The 19,625-nt window shown below is 48.3% G+C and overlaps 1 protein-coding gene across 16 annotated transcripts in view; it reads right to left on the bottom strand.

Annotated features, from left to right (window-relative positions):
* Positions 1-6,388: 6,388 nt before the first annotated feature.
* The window catches only part of mybpc2a (myosin binding protein Ca), a 44,059-nt gene continuing 30,822 nt past the window's right edge, over positions 6,389-19,625 (bottom strand). For all 16 annotated transcript variants that reach the window (XM_035616134.2, XM_035616116.2, XM_035616117.2 and 13 more), the window contains 17 exons: positions 19,432-19,601; positions 17,804-17,969; positions 17,096-17,202; positions 16,828-16,857; positions 15,717-15,856; positions 15,331-15,490; positions 14,406-14,510; positions 14,014-14,202; positions 13,730-13,864; positions 13,183-13,350; positions 12,591-12,679; positions 11,159-11,354; positions 9,918-10,057; positions 9,027-9,186; positions 8,029-8,165; positions 7,104-7,290; positions 6,389-6,777 (listed from right to left, as the gene is read on the bottom strand). In XM_035616134.2, coding sequence (XP_035472027.1) covers positions 6,743-6,777; positions 7,104-7,290; positions 8,029-8,165; positions 9,027-9,186; positions 9,918-10,057; positions 11,159-11,354; positions 12,591-12,679; positions 13,183-13,350; positions 13,730-13,864; positions 14,014-14,202; positions 14,406-14,510; positions 15,331-15,490; positions 15,717-15,856; positions 16,828-16,857; positions 17,096-17,202; positions 17,804-17,969; positions 19,432-19,601 — 2,314 coding nt within the window. In that variant the 3' untranslated portion in view covers positions 6,389-6,742. The remainder of the gene's footprint in view (positions 6,778-7,103; positions 7,291-8,028; positions 8,166-9,026; positions 9,187-9,917; positions 10,058-11,158; positions 11,355-12,590; positions 12,680-13,182; positions 13,351-13,729; positions 13,865-14,013; positions 14,203-14,405; positions 14,511-15,330; positions 15,491-15,716; positions 15,857-16,827; positions 16,858-17,095; positions 17,203-17,803; positions 17,970-19,431; positions 19,602-19,625) is intronic.

Genomic DNA, 19,625 nt, shown 5'->3' with positions numbered 1-19,625 from the left:
CGTGCCATGAAATGAAAATAAAAAGGTGTGTTCAGTTATCCGAGTCCTTTGAAGACGAGCGAGGGCGAGTGAGCAAATCTAATTCAACAGCCAGCGTTTCCCACTGCAGAGGGACCTGTGAGGGAAAAAGCCAAGAGAAAGGCAAAGTGCAGAGATTAGTAGTTAGAAGTCAGGAGGGGAGCGGGATGAGCACAATGGAGGGGGGGGGGGCACGGAACAATATGTGAAAATCAAGCAGCAGATCAGGGGAGAGAAGTGTGGGGGGGGGGGACCTCTCGTCCGACGAGGGGACGAGGGGGAAGCAAAACCAAAGTAAAATAGAGTTCAGTTGATGTTTGGATCTTACACTAGATGATGCTGAGGCTGAGCAGGAGCTTTTTCCTTTCAAAACCCCCCTCTTGTCTCCCCGGGACAGAAATACATCCAGGGCTCGCTGGAGATGAACTGATTCATCAGTGTTGTACAGTTTGCACTGTCTGGAATCTTCTTTTTTTTCTTCACAGCAGTACAGTGGAGGTACTCCCACAGCCCAGTCAACAGAAACCCCTTCATCGACTTGTACTGATTTCAAACAAGACAATATTTAGCATTGATAATCAATATTGTTACATTGTTGTAGCGTTTTGATTTTCCACACGATTCTACTTGTCGCTGGACATTTCTAACCATTCCTTTTAGCTGAATATTCAAAGTCTTTAGCCGTTGCTGTTCACTAAAACTACAGTGGATTAAATCACTTTAAGCTATTTCAACTATCGATCCATTACTTTTCTCTTTCGGCCGTTTCAGCCATGACTGTTGGAGAACTGTTGAGACATTCTGCCCACTGGGTTCTTCCTACTTTGCAAACGCAGTCGACTGAAACACCCAGTGTTCAGGTGTCGCAGTCGACTCGATATGTTTCTGTCTCTCTCTCTCTCTGTGTGTGTGTGTGTGTGTGTGTGTGTGTGTGAGTGATTTATATCTATATTCTTTGAATTATTTGAGTCACTCAACAATTTTTTACACGTACATCTGCATATGTACCCCTGTTTGGGGCCAGTTCACACTTCTGCCTGACAGGAACCTCCATAGAAACGTCATAACAAATATTACTTTTATTATTACAGAGCAATAGCACACGAGCATACTACACCCGTCATGGCCTGAGCCCTTTGTGGACTAAAATCCAAGAATCAGCTATGATTTATTATCCCAGATTATGTCACAGAAAACAGTACTTGCAAAGTCTTGCCTCAAATAACACTGTGTGTGTGTGTGTGCGTGTGCGTGTGCGTGTGTGTGTGTGTGTGTGTGTGTGTGTGTGTGTGTGTGTGTGTGTGTGTGTGTGTGTGTGTGTGTGTGTGTGTGTGTGTGTGTGTGTGTGTGTGTGTGTGTGTGTGCGTGCGTGCGTGTGCGTGCGCGTGTGCGTGTGCGTGCGTGTGCGTGTGTGTGTGTGCAGACATGATGATGGAGCACTGTTTGCACCCGAGGCTGCATCTGCCATTTGAAGCGGCCTGGCGGTGCTTGTCTGTTACGTGACCGTGCAGATCAACCGCGGGACATAATTCCACGGCACAACTGACCGTGGCTGCTACTGTCGCAGATCCACCATCACGTGCCCGGCTGACAACAGATGCCGGAGTCAAAAAGGCGTTCGGTCTCACTCCAAGAGAGAGACGCGAAAAGACATTCTTTCTTTCCTTTTCTTCAACTACAGTTTGTGTTCCGTCCCCTTTTTTTCTTCTTCTCCCCTCTCATCTGAATAATTGTGCGGCTCCTCGTATATTTTTCACCGAGACTAAGCTGTTGTGGAGGAGTTTATTATGGGTCAATATTTTAGTTTTGTGCAGTGTAGCTGTCATCCCACTAAGTGTCTGTCTCAGCCACTCGTCGTCCTTATCAGTGCCGTTCATCAGTGTTTTTGCATACGTCTTTTTTTTTTTGGTGACTTTCCTTTCACACTACGCAGATGGATTCACGTACGCAATATGTGACTCGTGTGTGCGTGTGCCAAAACATTAAACACCTACACACGAAATGCACGCCTTACTTGGCGAGAACCTTCTGGCAGCCGAAGTGTCCGTGTTCCCCCAAACCCACAGTCTCACCTGCTCTGTAGCAAGCGAGACCTAAACAAGGGGTTGAAGTCTGATCAATCCCTTTTCCTTTTGACGGAAATGTTCAGCAGACATGTTCGTTGCAGCGGGAGCCAGTCGAAGTTCCGCGTGACAACCGAAGAGGGAGGACTGAGACGCTCCGTCAGAACGCATCTGGTGGAACTTTGGTTAGAAAGGTCAGTCATGTTGCACGTGCTGTAGGAACTGACCTCTGCACAATGACCTCTGACCTCTGCACAATGAGGGAATGATCACCGCCCCCAATGACCCCTTTCGAGTTTGGGAGTGGATTGCGTTGGGAGTGGATTGTCGCGACGAAGACGTGGACTGATCCAGCAGGCTAAGCTTTTGGATTTGCTGGTTGATCTACGCTCCGGCTCGCTCTCGCGCCCGCAAGATCCCGGATACAAGCCCTGTACGTGGAGCGTCGACGGTCTGGGCCGAGCCCTAGGGACGCGAGGAGGGGTTCATATTTTCTGGACACGGAGGAGAACCAGAACACACTGGATGGACTATGCCCTCAGAGAACGCCCTGGGATTCACGAGCAGGTGCCGAGAGATGCGGGAGGCGACGGACGTCCGGACTGAATTGCTCAGCCTCCTTCTCGCGTGACCTGGGCCATGTCAAGTGCCAGACAATAGAGGAAATACTGATGAAAAAATGCCACAAACACAAACCCGACACGTAATCCCTGGTCAGTTCTACCTAATCTCATCGTTTGGTATCATTTGTAGTTGTCCGCTCCTTTTTGTATTTAACTGCACGACAGTTGCGATGTCCAATCAATCCCTGGACTCTATACGAGCTAATAAACACACGTTTGACATAGGGTTTTTTTTCCCTGTGGCCTTGCGGCCTGAGACGCTCATCATTGAATCACCGTGTCCGTGGTTCACCTCTGGCCGGGGACGACAGGTTGCGTCGCCCTTGCTCCCTTCTGCCTATGAAAGGTCCCTCCTCCAAAACACGACTCCAGTTCCAACCTGACCTATAATCCTGCTGAGCCTGAACGGCCTCTTGTGAAAGTGCGGACAGAAGAAAGCCACCCTTGGTGTAGGTGAGGTGGTGGTCTGCTCCTGTATCACATACGGTCGTGAGGTCGCACTGCTGTTTGAGGGGAGAAAAAATACCTCGGCAGCCAAAAAGATCAGCAGCAGATGAAACAGAAAGAGTCCTCGTGTGTATCACGATGTGGTGAAACGTACGAGTACAGTAAGGTTGGACATTGTGTGCCGTCAGAGAAGACAGGTAGATGCTCCTATGTATATATATATATATATATGTGTGTGTGTGTGCGTGTGTGTGTGTGTTCTCCCTCTGTTTCATTTAGTTCTTATACTGTAATTACACGGATGAGACTCACTGCAAGGTTCTTATCCCTCCAGTGCTCTCCCTCTATCTCTCTCTCTCTCTCCCTCTCTCCCTCTATCTCTCTCTCCCTCTATCTCTCTCTCCCTCTCTCCCTCTATCTCTCTCTCCCTCTCTCCCTCTCTCTCTCCCTCTCTCTCTCCCTCCCTCCCTCCCTCTCTCTCTCCCTCTCTCTCTCTCCCTCTATCTCTCTCTCTCTCCCTCTCTCCCTCTATCTCTCTCTCCCTCTATCTCTCTCTCCCTCTCTCCCTCTATCTCTCTCTCCCTCTCTCCCTCTCTCTCTCCCTCTCTCTCTCTCCCTCTATCTCTCCCTCCCTCCCTCCCTCCCTCTATCTCTCCCTCCCTCTCTCTCTCTCCCTCTCTCTCTCCCTCTCTCTCTCTCTCTCCCTCTATCTCTCCCTCCCTCCCTCTCTCCCTCTCTCCCTCTCTCTCTCCCTCTCTACCTCTCTCTCTCCCTCTATCTCTCCCTCTCTCCCTCTATCTCTCCCTCTCTCTCTCCCTCTCTCTCTCCCTCCCTCCCTCTCTCTCTCTCTCTCTCTCTCTCTCTCCCTCTCTCTCTCCCTCCCTCCCTCTATCTATCTCTCCCTCTCTCCCTCTCTCTCTCCCTCTATCTCTCCCTCTCTCCCTCTATCTCTCCCTCTCTCACTCCAAAGTCTGTGATTTCATATATAATTACTTGCATAATTATAGTTCCCTCCGTCCTACTGTTTCAGGAGGTCTGTTTCTGTCTCTCCGGTGTGTCCCCTTGTCTTTCTTTTCTTGAACACACACACACACACACACACACACACACACACACACACACACACACTGCAGTGCTCGCACCCCACTGACTCTGTCTCCCGGTCGTCTGGTGGTATAACACTCGTCCCGTCTCCTTTGTCTCCGTCTGAGCGAGGCCTGTTCTAATGTTGGAACGACAGCCGAGCAGAGACAGTGTGCACGAGGCAGCTGATGGTTCACTCCTGGGCCGCCACGCGTCCCCATTAATTATTCAATATTCAAAGTGACAGAGCCTCAAGGTGTGTCACAGGGAAAATGCTGTATTGTTTTGTTTTTTTTTCTTTCCCCGTCTGAAACGGCGCGAGAAGCGGAGAGACACACACAAACACTGACGGTAGCATCTGTAAACCTGCACCGATCGAGCGTTTTGAAAGTTTCTTGAGGCTCGCGGATGATGCCAGTAGATACAATTAGTTTGATTGCTAAGCAACTGAACATCACTTTTTGAGAGCGGGGAACAGAAGAGTAAAGCTCAGGTGAAGTATCGAGGTCACGCGCTGTTTTTTTCTTTTCCTTTTTCTGAAGAATCTTCCCCGCCCCCCCCCCAAAAAAAACCTCAACTTCCATCCCCAAACTGGCGCGCGGCGTACCTTCAGCTGCCGCTTTCAAGTGTCAATCAGCGCAGCGGCGCGCCACGCTGCGTCTCGGGTTAACTGACAATGAGATTGTATCAACGCCGCACGTAATCCACACACTCTCGCCCAGTTACTTTCCTGCTCGACAGGGTTCAAAACTTGGGCTTTGTGCTGCACGGCAGGTCTGCCGCGGCCTACTTTCGGGTATCTGGAGGATTTCCGCTGCTTTATCTGGGCATTTTTTGTGCCCTCACCCTACTTCAGCGGATCCCCTTGACGACGATGCTGCAACGTAAAGGCGGAAAATGCAACACATTTGTACTGAGAAGTGCCGAATTGTTTCCAGGTGGGCGCCAAGACAAGAGTTTGGCTGGGCATGTTTCAGAGCTTCAGCCGGTGATGTGGCGCTAATGTAATAGTTTTTAATAACCTGCCACCCACAATTACACCGCACGGACCCTAATGGTGGTCAGCTGTGGTCTTTGTCACTGCGCTCTTACCCCCTCTGCTGGAGAGACGTGAGACCCCGGACCTGGTGTAATCAGAGGTGGATCAGGCCTGGGGAGTAAAGTAAAGTGCCCCCGCGCCCCCGGAGGAGGCCCGGTGTCTGCTCTGCAGCAAGGAAAACTACATTCGACGTGTTCCCGTCGGAACTTCTGCGACTTTGTCTCTAACTTGATCTCATCGCCGAACGTCGTCAGTCAGATGACGGCGTTAGGGGCGTGTGTGTCTGTGTGCGCGAGGGAGGGAGGGAGGGAGGGGCGGGGTCACTTGGGACGGCGGTGCATCGGCGAGGCTTTAATTTGGTGCGCGAGGCGAGCCGCGGCGGCCTCTCCCAGCAGAGACGGTGCAGTGTTTGTTTTGCGGGTGTGTAAATTAGCGGTAATTCGTTTGCTCAGTAATGACGTGGGAGAGCTAATTAGGGCAGTGTTGATGGGTGCATTAATTAGTCTCTAGTGAGTGATGCTAATGAGACCCTGATTTGGAGTGTGTTTGTGTTTGCATGTGCACGGGCGTAAGCCGTGTATCCGTAAAAGGCCGACCACCATAGGTCGCGCCATTAGGAATGTAGAGCGAGAGCGTGTGGGAGAACGGGTCATGACGGGCGAAAGTGTGTCTCACAGTCAGCATGTGTGCCCTCCGAGTGTGTGTGTGTGTGTGTGTGTGTGTGTGTGTGTGTGTGTGTGTGTGTGTGTGTGTGTGTGTGTGTGTGTGTGTGTGTGTGTGTGTGTGTGTGTGTGTGTGTGTGTGTGTGTGTGTGTGTGTGTGTGTGTGTGTGTGTGTGTGTGTGTGTGTGTGTGAAGGACACGGCAGGCCTATATCTGTGTATAAGAACCCCTTTAATCCCGGTGGCTCCATGATGTCCGCCATGCCTGGCTGAATGCCGATCCCTCCGTTCAACCGTCACGGGGGCCTGGCGGCGGCGGGGGCCCCCGGCTCACACATCAGCACACCCAACACCGGCGGCGGCTTTCAGCGACTGCCGCCGCATCGCAATCGTAAATTCATCCCAACCTATAAAAACGTCCCGGACACAAAACAGACAACACGGGGAGCCGTAATGGATGAAAGGCGGTTTTATAAGTGTGCTCAGTGACAGGTCCACTTCACAGATAAGAAGGATCCATCCTGTGTGTGTGGTCACAGCGGGGGGGGGGGGGCCGCGCTACTACACTATTCTGTGGCATCTCTCAGTCAGGAAGTGACAAGGTGGCGGCTTGCTGTAAGAACTCAGAATTTATGGCGTATTACTGATGTGGCATTCCTTATAGCAGTGGTGAAAGGCAAGCATATGGGAGGGGGGGATTGGCTTTAAGCCTCACCAGTGATCTATTCCAATCATATTTATTCATGACTATACATAATCCATTACTATTCCTGTTCGACTGTATCCTCCGCTTGTTTCGTGCGGTCGCTCATTTCTTCGCCTCCTCTCCTTTCTCTTTTACAACTGTGGAGAAAAAGAGAAAATCTGCATCAGCGCGAGAGGGCCAGCGGATCATCCCGTTTGAAGGAAAACTACGGCGACGCAGGAGTCGTCTGCGGCTCGGAAACTTTCACTGACGAGTACAATGAGGTGATTTATTTTCAGCGCAAAGAAGGCAAGAATTTCAAATGACGCTTCACAACAAGGGATCAGTCAAAGGGGTCGAGGGGACGCAGATGTGTCGCCGTGCGGAGCTTTACGGAAGGCTGTCAGCGAGGGACTGTGCCCGACCCAGCGCACTGCTTTTAAAATCGATGGCATTGCGGGGAAAGGAAGTTCAGGCGGCGTACCTCGAACCTCCAGCTTGCACTCCACCTCGTCCTGCCCGAGGTCGTTGATGGCCCTGCAGGAGTACCGGCCCCCGTCGAACATGCTCGGCTTGCGGATATTCAGCGTCAACACGCCCTGGTTGTTCTGCATCAGGAACTTGGGGTCCTCACCGATGATCATGTTGTTCTTCATCCAAATGATCTTTGGCTGAGGTGCAGTGTGCAGGAGGAGGAGGAGGAGGAGGAGGAGGAGGAGGAGGAGGATGAGGATGCAAAATTGGCGGGATGGAGGAGAGGAGGAAAAAAGGAGGGAGGGAGCGTATGAGCAGAGCGAGGGATGTTGGGGAGGGTAGGAGAGCGGAGGGAGGAGGGGGAGAGGGAGAGGTGAAATTAGGTCAACATCTCCACTTGACAAATCTTTGCCGATTCGCTTGGATAGGGGGGAAAAAACGCGTGTTCAAAGATCTTTTTGCTCCACCTCTTGTTCTATCTTCAGACACAAAAATACACTCCTGCTGCAAAGGCATCAAATCCTACACTCACAGTTTGACACTCGAAACTCGAAAAGCTTGCTCTAAAAAAAAAAGAAAAAAAGAAATCTGCAGCGCAGCGGAGCTACCGGGGGCCGACGTCAGGGAAGCGTTAGAGTTACAGTATAGAGTTTGTTCGTTTGGAAGATGCACATGGGACATTGCTTATTGTATATTCCACAGGTTTCTGAAGCTAAATGCCGAACTTCTTCTTCCAAAATAATGGTATAATAATCTATAATAAAATAATATAATGAATGATATAATGATAGTGGTCCATATTAACATACTGAACTTTTCTATTCTTTGCATTTTCATTTACAAATCACTAAAAGAAAACATGGTAAACATGTAAATCCCCTTGAACTCCGATCGAAGGCCAGAGCTGTAGTTAACACAGAAAGACGTAAAAATACCTTGGGGAAGCCGCGGACGGCACAGCTGATGGCGGCGGCGTAGCCCGCCACCACAGTTCTGTTCACCAGGGGCGCCGTGAACTTGGGGGATCTGGTCATGTCCTTCTCTTTGAAGGGAGGAGGTTTGTAGGCCAAACCTGGGCAGTCGGAGAAGAGCAATACTCATTCGGCACTGAAGACGACATTTGTTACATCATTTTATTTCGCAGGACATGACTTTATTTAACCTTCAAAGTGTTTGAGCTAATTTGCGTCGCACCTCCGAAGCCAACCGTGTTCGAGGGTCGTGTGAAACTTGGTCTGCTGAAATGCTTAATTAACAACCTAGTTTAATGGCCGCGCCGCATTCTGTTACGCTAGCAAATTGCTCCAATTCGCCGATTAGCATTTCAATTATCGACACAGGGGAACTGACTTTTTGTCTCATCCTCGAGGTCAGGTGGCCACCACGATAAACAATTCCCGCAAACGAGATTGGCTGGTCGGCGGCCAAATGTTCCGGTAGAGTAAGCAAACGCAACGACACAACAACAACAACAACAACAACAACAACGGCCGCGGCATTTGGCTGGTGGCAGGTGTTCATTTCCCGGGGCCCTCGCCGCTTTCATAATCTGCGGCCAGCGTTAAATGTTATTTAACACCGTCAGAGAATATGTCTGTTGAGCATAATCAGTGTGAATGCGTTTTCCTTTTCAATTAGAGTCAAGCGATGAATCACGACCGGCACATTGCTGTGATGTTGTTACTGTGTTCTATAGTGAAAAACCATATTACAGTTGATATTTTTAGTCATTTTTTAGCATTTGCTCAATTAATTGCCGTCACTGATAACTTCCTCTTCTCAGTGTCAAACACATTACAGGCCATTAGGCTCAGTTTACAGTTTGAGCTGAACACAATCGCGGGCCGACCGCTCAGCATGCATCGGATGTTCCCTGGCATCTGATGCATGCGCGTTACGCTGCACACTCTGCTCCGCGGGGGGTTTTCATCACCTGTCTTGGTAACGACGGCGTTGTTCTTGCTGACGCCGGGCTCGTCGCTGTGGCCGCAGATGTTTTCGCTGAACACTCGGAAGGAATACTCGTTCCCCATGACCAGGTCAGACACGGTGCAGCCGGGCCTACGGTTGTGCTCGTAGACCGTGAACCAATCCTGAGGTGACGAGAGAGAGACGGATGGACAAACAAAGAGGGAGAGAGAGGGAAGAGAGGCAGAGGTTCAAAGAGGCTCAGTTTGAGCTGAAGAATCACCGATCGCTGGCGTCCTCGATCCTCTGGTCCACCGTCCTGTCGATTCTATAAAAACATAACAGCCGTGACAGTATGGCGAGGCTTTTTGCAGCTACGTGACAAACCTCTGACATCCTGAAGGTCCACCAGACACTTACAGATGCTGGAAGATGATGCAAGCAGTGATGCAAGAGTTCTTTATCTTTCCTCCTCATGCTCAGGTTGCAGCTGTCTCCCTCTATGTCGTGTCTTCGCTGCATTCGAACAGTCGGGATTGTCCCTTTTTGTTTCAAATTTGAACTTGAACTTTGAAAATCACCTCGTTAATCTAATCAATGTGGGTAGACTTGTGCGTACCACGTTAGCGTCGTTCACTTGGCTAATGCGAAATGGAGGAAAGTGGCAGCCATTTTGGATTTGACATCCATAGTTGGAAAAAAGGCCTTTGTGATTTCTAATATAACTGACCATTAAGCTGGCTCAAAGGCTTTGTACCGAAATGAACGTGGCAAGGTTCAACAAACATGAACCTTTTTTTCATTCAGAATTGATTTCATCATTTGTGGGTTGCCGTCATTGTTGCAGACCCCGATATGGCAGCCAGGGAGTTGCCTCACCTCGACCCCACGTCGAGGCTGCCCTCCGTGCGTATACCTTAGTCTTCATGTCGGCCTTCTGAATGGTGTAGCCGATAATGTCGCAGTTGCCGTCGTCTTTCGGCGGCTTCCACTCCAGCGCGGCGTTGAAGCCCCAGACGTCTGTGACGTGCACAGCGATGGGAGGGCCGGGCTTATCTGGTGGGATTGTGAGGGGGGAGACAGAGCGGAGGGGTAGAGTTGTGAGGAATTTGCGTGAAAACTATGAACAAAGGCAAGTTCATTAGACAATCATGAGCAGGAAAGAGGAGACGGAACAGCTGGTTGAGGTACTAAACTCTTGTTTCCCTGCCTGGGTGGAAATGGAGGCAAGCTGTTGGAGGTAGCGAGAGAGGGGGTAGTGATGAACAGATCTGGAGCAGGGAAGTCCCGCGGAGGGAAAGAAATCAACACTCGTAGCGAGAGGGATTTGGCGGAGATTGACAGATTAGCAGAGCAAAAGACAAAGGTTCAAGGAGAGGAGGTGATAGCTGCATATATTTCTAAAAAAGAAACTTTTGTTGGCAAAGAACAGACAGTCTGAGAAGTATGTGGCGTGTTTATCATGGACCATTGTGTGTGGCCGGTGCACAGCGCGGCACAGAAAGACTGTACAACACGGTACCGTGCTTGTCATTAATCTTGCTCCGAGCGCTCTCCTCTGTGGAGTACAGTTGGAGCTGTGAGCAGCACAGCTGTTCTTTGCCTGTTCATCTTTCATGTAGCCTCTCCTGCTGAACCAGCGGGGGGACAGATCGTCTGAGGGGGGGGCCAGCCTCTCATTAGCCCAACCTCCCTCAGCAGTAGAAGTGACAGAGTAACCCCCCCCCCCCCTTAAAATCCAAGCCTAATCCCAGTCTACGCGCAAATAGTCTGAAAGCGGAGTCCCGCCAAATAACCCAACCGGCAACCTGACCCCGGAGAGAGACAGGCCGTAAGCTGAGGAATGAGCTGGCGGCCACAGTGTGCAGTGCCGGAGCAAGGATTACGTGCGAGGGCGGAATCAGCGCTTTGATGATTCGCTACTTAAAGTCACAGATCCTTAGCGGTATGAAATTAGGAATTATCATCAAATTTGAACTTGTGACATGTCACAGATTTGGGGGTTCGAGCCATCATCCCCTTGCAAACGCGTTATAAAACCGTGCACCTTGCGAAGTGTGAACCATGTGCGGTGTTATAATCCTAATGAGAGAACATGCGACAGGAGCATACGTCTCTATAGGTGGAAGCGGGGAGGGAGTCGGTAATGGGACTGACCTACAATCTGAATGTAAATGTCAGCGCTGTCCGACACGTTCTCAATCTGAACGGACAGTGTGTACTTTCCCGAGTGGTCCCTCTCCGCCGAGCGGATGAAGAGGATGGAGTCCACCTCACTGGTACGGGTTCCTATCGTCTTGCCGTCCAGGGGAGCGCCGTCTTTGAACCAGGTCACGACGGGGCGAGGTTTACCCTGCAGTCGAAGCGATGGAAAAAAAGAATCGTAACGAGGAAAGAAATGTTTTCAAAGAGGATTGATTTCAAAGAAACGACTCTGTGAGGATCAGGAGGCAAGTCAATCTATTGACTATTGACTACTTTTACTTTAGAAATTTACAGTTTCTCATGTTTTGGCTGTGACCTGGCACAAAATGCTGTTGTCTCGGCTTCAACAAGAAAACGTATTCCGTCAGTGAGGAAACAGCCGTCGGGATAGAGTCTGTCCGCAGAACCGCGGGAGCTCTTTTCTCCCAGGAGAACCGCATGTCGCATCCTCTGTGTCAGAGCAGGCTTTTCATCTGCTTCTTCAAAAGTCCCCTCCGAACGGAGTCTCGCTTTTTCTCCTTGTCTGTTTTTATTTAGCAATGACAATAGCTTCCCCATAGCCACTTAGGGTTAGCTTCTTTTCACCATCACGATAAATTTGCAAGTCAACTGTCAAATGCCGTGATGCTCCTTGTGGCCAAGCAACGTTTACAGATTAGATTTGCATTGGATGCAAATCGCGGTTGTATGCTTTCGCCAAACAGTCAAGTTGGAGTTTTGTAGAAGAGTATTAAAGGAAGGAATTTAATGAAAGGTATTGAGTTCATTGTAAGATAAGTAGCTTAGGAATTCTTGAGGTATATGGCCAAAATCATTGTTTTGTGAGGTCAAAGTGACTGTGACCTGTGTCCGCCAAAGTCAGGTCATCCAAATAAATTCATCCTTGAGTTCAAGTGAACATTTGAAGAAATTCCCTCAAAGCGTAACTGAGGTATCGCGTTCACCAGAAGGAGACAACATAAGACCTTCCCTATCAGATACCTGCCCAGAGGGATGTCTTATTTTCTCTATCAAAAATGCACAAGCGAAGTGCGTTCAGAGGTTACACAACACTATGGGCAACCCAAACTTAAAACAGACTGTTTTAAACAAATGCATCGTCTGTCCTATTGTCTCGCTTGAGTTCTTTTGAAGGAGCCACTCCAGAGACCACATGAAAACCTCCCTTGTGATGGAACATGGAGTTACTTTCACTTAAAAGTTTGGTTTTTTTCAATGCTTCAGAAGCTGATATCGTCCTTAGGTACAGTGCAAGGTCAGTGTGAAGGCGACCTAGTCGTCTTCAAGCAGAACTGATTAACTCTGCTATCTAGTCATCAAACCTCCTCTGCATGTTGGTTGAGAAACAAAGAAGAAGCCGGAGCTCGGCCACGTCGCCACTAACCTGGAAGGGGATGACCAGGTTCAGCTTCTCGCCCACAACCCTGATGAGTTTGGTTCTCAGTTGGCGCGGCAGGCGGATCTTTGGAGTCTCTGGGTGGTTGACACGGGAGGGACAGCGAAGGAAACGTTAAGTACAAACTGTGGACACGTGGGCGTTGTTGGGGAGATTAGATATATAAAATGTACAGCACGTACATATAGTACGTTATGTTCATGAGCGAGTGTGTGTGTACCAGAAGTATAAATGACTGAGATGTGAAAATGCATAGTGGAATTGTTTCTTTTTAAAAATGCAGTACATGGTTATAATAAATAATCCATGAGAAGATTTACAGTGATTTTGTTTTGACTAAGACTCAAGCTTCATAATTGGACATTTCTTGTTTTGCATCAAGCAGCACGATCCTTTAACAGTCGCTGAACATAGTTAACAATAGCACGTCAGTACCAGACTGGGACCCTGTTACAGCTTCAACAGATGTGGATTTAGTAGATATTTCGCATTTCCACATCTTCCACCAAGAGCACAACGATCCATTTTTGATTATGAAGTATCTCAGATGAATTTCTGTGAATAATAGAGACTTTCTGACCCATGATCTCTCTGATAGTGACGGCCTGGGCGGTCGTGGCGGGCGGGCTGCGGCCCGCGACGTTGACGGCCACCACTCTGAACAGCATCTTCTCCCCGACTGGGAGGTCCTTCACCCTGTACTGGTTCTTTGCCACTGGCGCCGCATTAGCCTGCACCCACTGGTCCCCTGAGGGGTCAGGGGTCAGATCAGAAGAAGAGAAAGGGGCTGAGCAATGAAGCAGAAGATCAGAAAACCAAGGATCCAATGCAAAGATAACGGGATAATGCTGAGAGATTCGTCTAGAACCAGGTGTATGAGATACTCATTACTAAGGACAATTGTTGCTTCGCGAATAGTCAGTTAACTGTTTGTATGAATGGCTTTGCAATATTGAAGAATCAGGCTAGAACATTATTCGCTGGCTTAGAGGGTTCTTTACACCTAAAAAGACATAAACGTATACTGGAATTGAACATCAACCAAATAGATTTTTCACTACCAAATCAGTTTAATGCCCTCGATAAAAGCTCCGCATTCAGTAGTACATACTTCTGCATCTATTTACCTCCTTCTTTGCAGTACTCGATGATGTAACCGTCGATGCCGCCCGCTCCGATTTTCTCCGGAGGAAGCCACTTGAGTGCACAGGTAGTGTCTGTCACATCGTCCACCACGAGACGGGTGGGCTCGCTGGTGGCGGCTGAGAGAGAGACAGCAGCTAATTAATACGCTAATACCCGGTGTAAATTGGATGGGAGGCAGGTTACGCTGCCTCGACGAGCATTGTGTAGAAAAAAAACAACCCCCTCTGTTAATTAACCCTTCTGCTAATGACAAATGGCGACGCACCGATGGGCATGAAGGGCTCTGAGTTCGCACTGGGCTGAGAGACGCCGATGCCGTTGACTGCGAACACCCTCATCTCGTAACGCACGCCTTCGATCATCTTCTTGGCCTCATACGTGGTGGACTCGTAAACGTCAAAGTTGAGCTTGGTCCATCTGGCCGAGCCAACCTTCTTCTTCTCCATCAGGTACCCTGGAGGAAGCAATGGCAACACGCGGCGGAGTCATTAAAAACGGCTCAGCGTTCGAGGTTCAACAGCATTGCGCGCTGCCTTCCAAAACTGCTGTTTTTTTCTCCCGGGAGGAAGGCATCAGATGTGAACATTAGAACATTAGACGCTGTGTGTGTGTGTGTGTGTGTGTGTGTGTGTGTGTGTGTGTGTGTTCCATGGGCACCTTTAATGGGAACTCCGCCGTCAAACGCGGGAGGGTCCCATGCGATCGTGGCACAGTCCTCGCCAACTGACGAGCATTTGACATTCTCGGGGGGATTGGGCACATCTGGAGGGGCAGGTTGCAAATCGCAAATGGAAAGAGAGGACGGATGAAAATGGAGAGAGGAACGGGAGAAGTCGTGGGTATGAGTGAGGAAGTGTTTTATGTACGTAAGAAAGCAAACATAGGTCAACTGCAGAGTCACGACTGAGGAAACCTCATGTTCGTATTGCTTCTTTTGACCAAATCAAATAATTTGGACTTTTTCTTTGTCTTATTTGTCCATGTCTACTTCACTGTCAAATAACGGTGTGGTTAATATTGCAATTTTTTTTAAAGCATTCTGTAGTGCTATAGATATTTTATGTTTTTCATTCAATCCATTAGTTAATGGTCATGTGACAGTGAATTAGATATCTGCTTCTATCTGAGCCAAATCGTGGAATAGTTATTGGATGGTAAATCGTAAATATATATATATATATATATATATATATATATATTTTTTTTTTTTTGTCAGTTCACAATTAAAGAAAATCGAATTAATTAAATCGAAATAAGAGACTTGAAACTTGCTAACATTGAACATCTTGCCTGCATTCATAAGTATCCACGTAGCGCTGTCAAGATTTCAGGGTAAGTCTCACTGCATTAACACACAACCATTAGCTTTTTTTTTCCCCACAACAATAAAAACAGACTGTGACGGATGATCTAGATTCAAGATTAGATGTTTCATTTAATGATGTGAAACTAAATGAAGAACAATGGCTGCCCCCGAAAGTCTGAACACTCCAATTCAAATATTTAGCGCTCATGTTGACATGCTTGAACACACGGAGTGGCCCACGGCAGGCGAAAGAACTGGTCAGAACAAGCCACCGACCCACGACCCTGATGAAGAGGTCCGCCTTGTCTTCTCCGGCAGGATTATTCACGGCGATGTGGTAAAGGCCCTCGTCGCCTCTCTCCGCCCCCTCTATGACAAAGCTGCTCAGGGTCTTCCTGGTCTCCACGCGGACCCGTCCCTCGGCCTCAGCCACCACCTGTGTGAGAGCGAGAGAGACACTGCTGAAGAAGACGGGTGCTGCACGATGACGGCACAGCCGATTCAACCTCCCCACTCTCCGGTCATGTTTCACTCCTCCTTTGTCCCTGTTCTAGTGACTAACCGCTGCATCGTGCTTGATGCACAAAGGTAGAGAGTTTATGAAGGCGAGTGGTAAGCGTCCTATCTGTTCTTTTGGGGGGGGGGGGGGGGTTTCTCCCCACCTTGTCTCCCTTCATCCAGCACACGGTCGGGGCCGGCTCCCCCGTGATCTCCACGTCGAGGCGAAGTTTGTTCCCGGCCACCACGGTGATCGTGTTCTTGTTGCCGGTGCCGCTGGTGTCCAGGTGGATTTTGGGCGGATCTTTCGTCAGAGGAGAAAGAGAAAAGAACAACACGATTTGAGACAAGGGCGCCGATATGACATTCTGTGCTATCGGTCAACGTGTTAGATCCGATTATTTCCTCTGATGGGAACACTTGACTCGACCCGGGCAGGAAACGGAAATGGCACTTAGCATTTACATTTGGAGCAGCATCGTGGCTGAAGATTAAAAACTGTGTCATGCATACTTCACTTGTTCAAAGAGGGAAACCTAGTGCCGCGGTCTCGCTGTACGTTCCACGAGCAGATTGCTCAATAGTGAGGGGGAAGTGACTCCCGCAGCAGCTCGACAGCAGCTGGGACAGTGATTTAACCACTGACCCCGCCGCAGTGATGTCAGAGCGTACCACGGGGCATGTCGGCACGCGGTGACGTCGCCGTCGAGCGTGTTGAAAGTAGGACAGAGGGCACCTCCGATATATTCATCACGTGGTTAGAGGGGGAAACTTTTCACCAAAAAGAAATCACTGCTTTTCATCCCGCTGTTAAATTGTTTTTTGGTTTTTTTTACAGATTTCCGACGTTTTAAAGTTAAAACCTTTTTCCTTTTCTTTCATCCAGGTGCTTGTTTCATGCACAAACACTTCTATGCTTGTGTAAAGATACCTACAGTGCAAAACACGTCCTTACCTGAAGTACTGAAACAATATTATCTTTGACAAATCCTTTCAAAACAAACTCCGAACCTAAATCTGCTTAGTCGGGAGGCAGTGGATGTTTTTTTTCCTCTCGCAGGTTTTTACAGTGGCAGAGTGTTAAAGCTACAGGGTAAACATTAAAAATAAAAAAATTGAATCTGATATTGTCAGTAGCTGTTCTGCGGCTCAACTGTCGCATTGTTATTACTCGTCTATACGAGTCAATTCCAACAGCAGAATTGCTAGGAGACGGCGTTGTCGTGGCGTTTACACAGAGCAAGGCGATGAAGTTTTACATCAGAACCCCCTCACCTTGTCGGGGAACGTATTCAATCTTGATCTCTGGAGGAGAAAAATATACAAATCAGCCTTATTAAAATTCTGACATGGTTAGTTCGTATCCAGAAAATGCATCAGATGCTTCTAATTTTGATTGTGTGTGTGTGTGTGTGTGTGTGTGTGTGTGTGTGTGTGTGTGTGTGTGTGTGTGTGTGTGTGTGTGTGTGTGTGTGTGTGTGTGTGTGTGTGTGTGTGTGTGTGTGTGTGTGTGTGTGTGTGTGCGTGTGTGTGTTGCTCTCACCCAGGAAGTTGAGTTTTGCGGAGAGAGACAGCGCGTAGCCGTCGGGGACGAAAGTGTAATCTCCGGCGTCCGAAGACTTCACGTCATCAATTGTCAGCTTGTGGGTCCTGGGGACGTGTTGCCAGATGTGAGCGAGGAGACAACATTTTGTTGTGACCCGCAATTGTGCAAAAAGAGACGGTTGCCCCGGCAACATGCTCCACCAGGCAACGTCGCCGAGTGAGAAACACACAAGATGGCTTTCACCTTGTGTGACCGCTGTCGCCTCCTGCCACAGGGGGCTCTGACAGAGGGATTACTGAGAGAAACCCCGGACCCCAGGGGTGTGTGTGTGTGTGTGTGTGTGTGCGCGCGCATGTGTGTGTGTGTGTAGAGCTTTACAGAATCCCAAAAATGGGTCAAATGACTAAGAAAAACCCTTTAGTAATAACCAAGCAATGTGACAGTCACTGCTCATTGTGATAGTTGTGAGTCTGTGTGTACGCACGTCTGCATGTGTTTGTGTGCCTGCAGCTGTGTGTGTGTGTGTGTGTGTGTGTGTGTGTGTGTGTGTGTGTGTGTGTATGTGTGTTTGTGTGTGTGTGTGTGTGTGTGTGTGTGTGTGTGTGTGTGTGTGTGTGTGTGTGTGTGACGGCCAGGACAGAGAGTTCAAAGCAAAATGCTTCCCGGCGTTGGGACCACGGACCCACAGCCGTCTGATATAATTACCTTCCGATGTGCGTTATTTTGATGCGATCGCTGGGCTGGACTTCGACGCCGTCCTTGAACCACTTCCCCGTCACTTTTTCGTCGGACACCTCGCACTTGAACACAGCCTGTTCGGCAGACTTCACTGTCAGGTCGGCAATGCTCTGCAGAACCTGCAGCTCCTTATCTATAGCAACGTCAAACCAAAAAAACACCAACATAGATCAATATGTATTGCTTCGGCAGGTGATTACCTAATTCAAATTTAAGTTTCACATATTTTGCACTTGTAATTCTTCTATTTCAAGGGATAATTTAACATGTTGGGAAAGTACACTTTCTCACTTTCTTGGAGCCGCTCCCATGTTCATTAGATTAACTTAACGTATCTTAGCACAAAGACTGGAAACGGGTAAACAGCTGGCTCTGCCATGTCCAAAGTGACATAATCTACAAACAGCTCCTCCCAAGTTCATGAATGAACGAACATGTTATGTCTCTTGTGTTTATCAGGACAAAAACTAATTGTAAAAGTGGCATGTGTGTGTTCTTTTCAGCGGGCTAGGCCTGTGTGGCTGTCCATTTCCCCATCGTCGGCCTTTGTGCTATGCTGAGCTAAGAAGGTTGCTGGCTGTAGCATTATACAAGACTGATGATTTCATGTAACTCCTGGCCAAAAAATCCAGTTATGCATTTCCAATGATGCAGACCATTCCTCAAAACGTACCTTCTTTTGTTATTGTTAAATCAACTAATTGCGAAGGGATCGTTGCCATATTATCGCTAACGCGCCATTTGTTTGCCTACTTTGGGAGCTTCTATCTGCCGGGAAAAATCGCAGCAATTTCCCTCCAGTCTTTGTCCTTTCAGCCACAGTATGACACGCAGCGGGACACTGCAATGTTGAGGCCTTTATCTCCACGATGTCGGGGGATGCAACTCGTACAAGCCGCCATTCAGGCTGCGGCACTATGTTCATATTGGCCACCTGGTGCACCATAACTCTGCCTGGCGAGTCCAGTTTGGAAGACAGACAGATGTTTTCTAATCAATTCAGGAGATTCGTCTGGCTTGAAGGTTTGCGGCAACTGAGACGTGCAAGCCCGATACTGTATGTGCGTGGCGAAAGATGAGGCCCAGCCGTCAGTTTTTGGAGGTGCAAAAGCAAAGTAGCATGACGAATAGGGTGACGGAACAACTGATACAAGGGATTAATGAAGTAATATTAATTATGACATGAGTAATGACTAATTTATTGCTTTTCATGCTTGTCAAAGTGGGACAACATCAAGATGCGCTGATGTGTAAATTTTCCTCATGATCCTTATTGGAGAACCATGTCTGTAAACTTCATACACCAGCTGATGTCAGTAACTTTCTGCTTCAGCAGCATTTAGACTTTACTTTGGATGTATAAGGGTATTTTATTTTTTTGCACACCTCAGATGACATGTTGAAGCATTTTATTTTACACGATATTTCCTTAGTTTTTAGAATATGTTGACTCAATACAGATATTTAGGTTGTTTGGTGTCCATTTCTCGCAGTTGTTTTTTCTTTTTGAACGTTTTTTAAGTCAATATTTTTTCAATATGATTTGTGACAGGTAGTTCTGCATTAAAATACAGAACAAACACTAGGTTTTTTACCTTCAACCTCCAGCTCTGCCTTCGACTCCCCACCATTGGTGAAGGCGTAGTACATCCCGATATCCTCCTTGGTGGCTTCATTTATGATCAAAATGTGCTTCTTCCCAGCTTTCTTAATCCTGTACTTTGAACCTGCAGTCTCTCTGGTCAACTCAACCCCATCTTTCATCCTGAGGAGGGAGAAAACACACAAG

Source organism: Scophthalmus maximus, chromosome 17 (assembly GCF_022379125.1).
Source record: "Scophthalmus maximus strain ysfricsl-2021 chromosome 17, ASM2237912v1, whole genome shotgun sequence".
NCBI lineage: Eukaryota > Metazoa > Chordata > Actinopteri > Pleuronectiformes > Scophthalmidae > Scophthalmus > Scophthalmus maximus.
The sequence above is the reverse complement of the archived record's forward strand: the minus strand, read 5'-3'. Positions and strand labels throughout refer to the sequence as shown.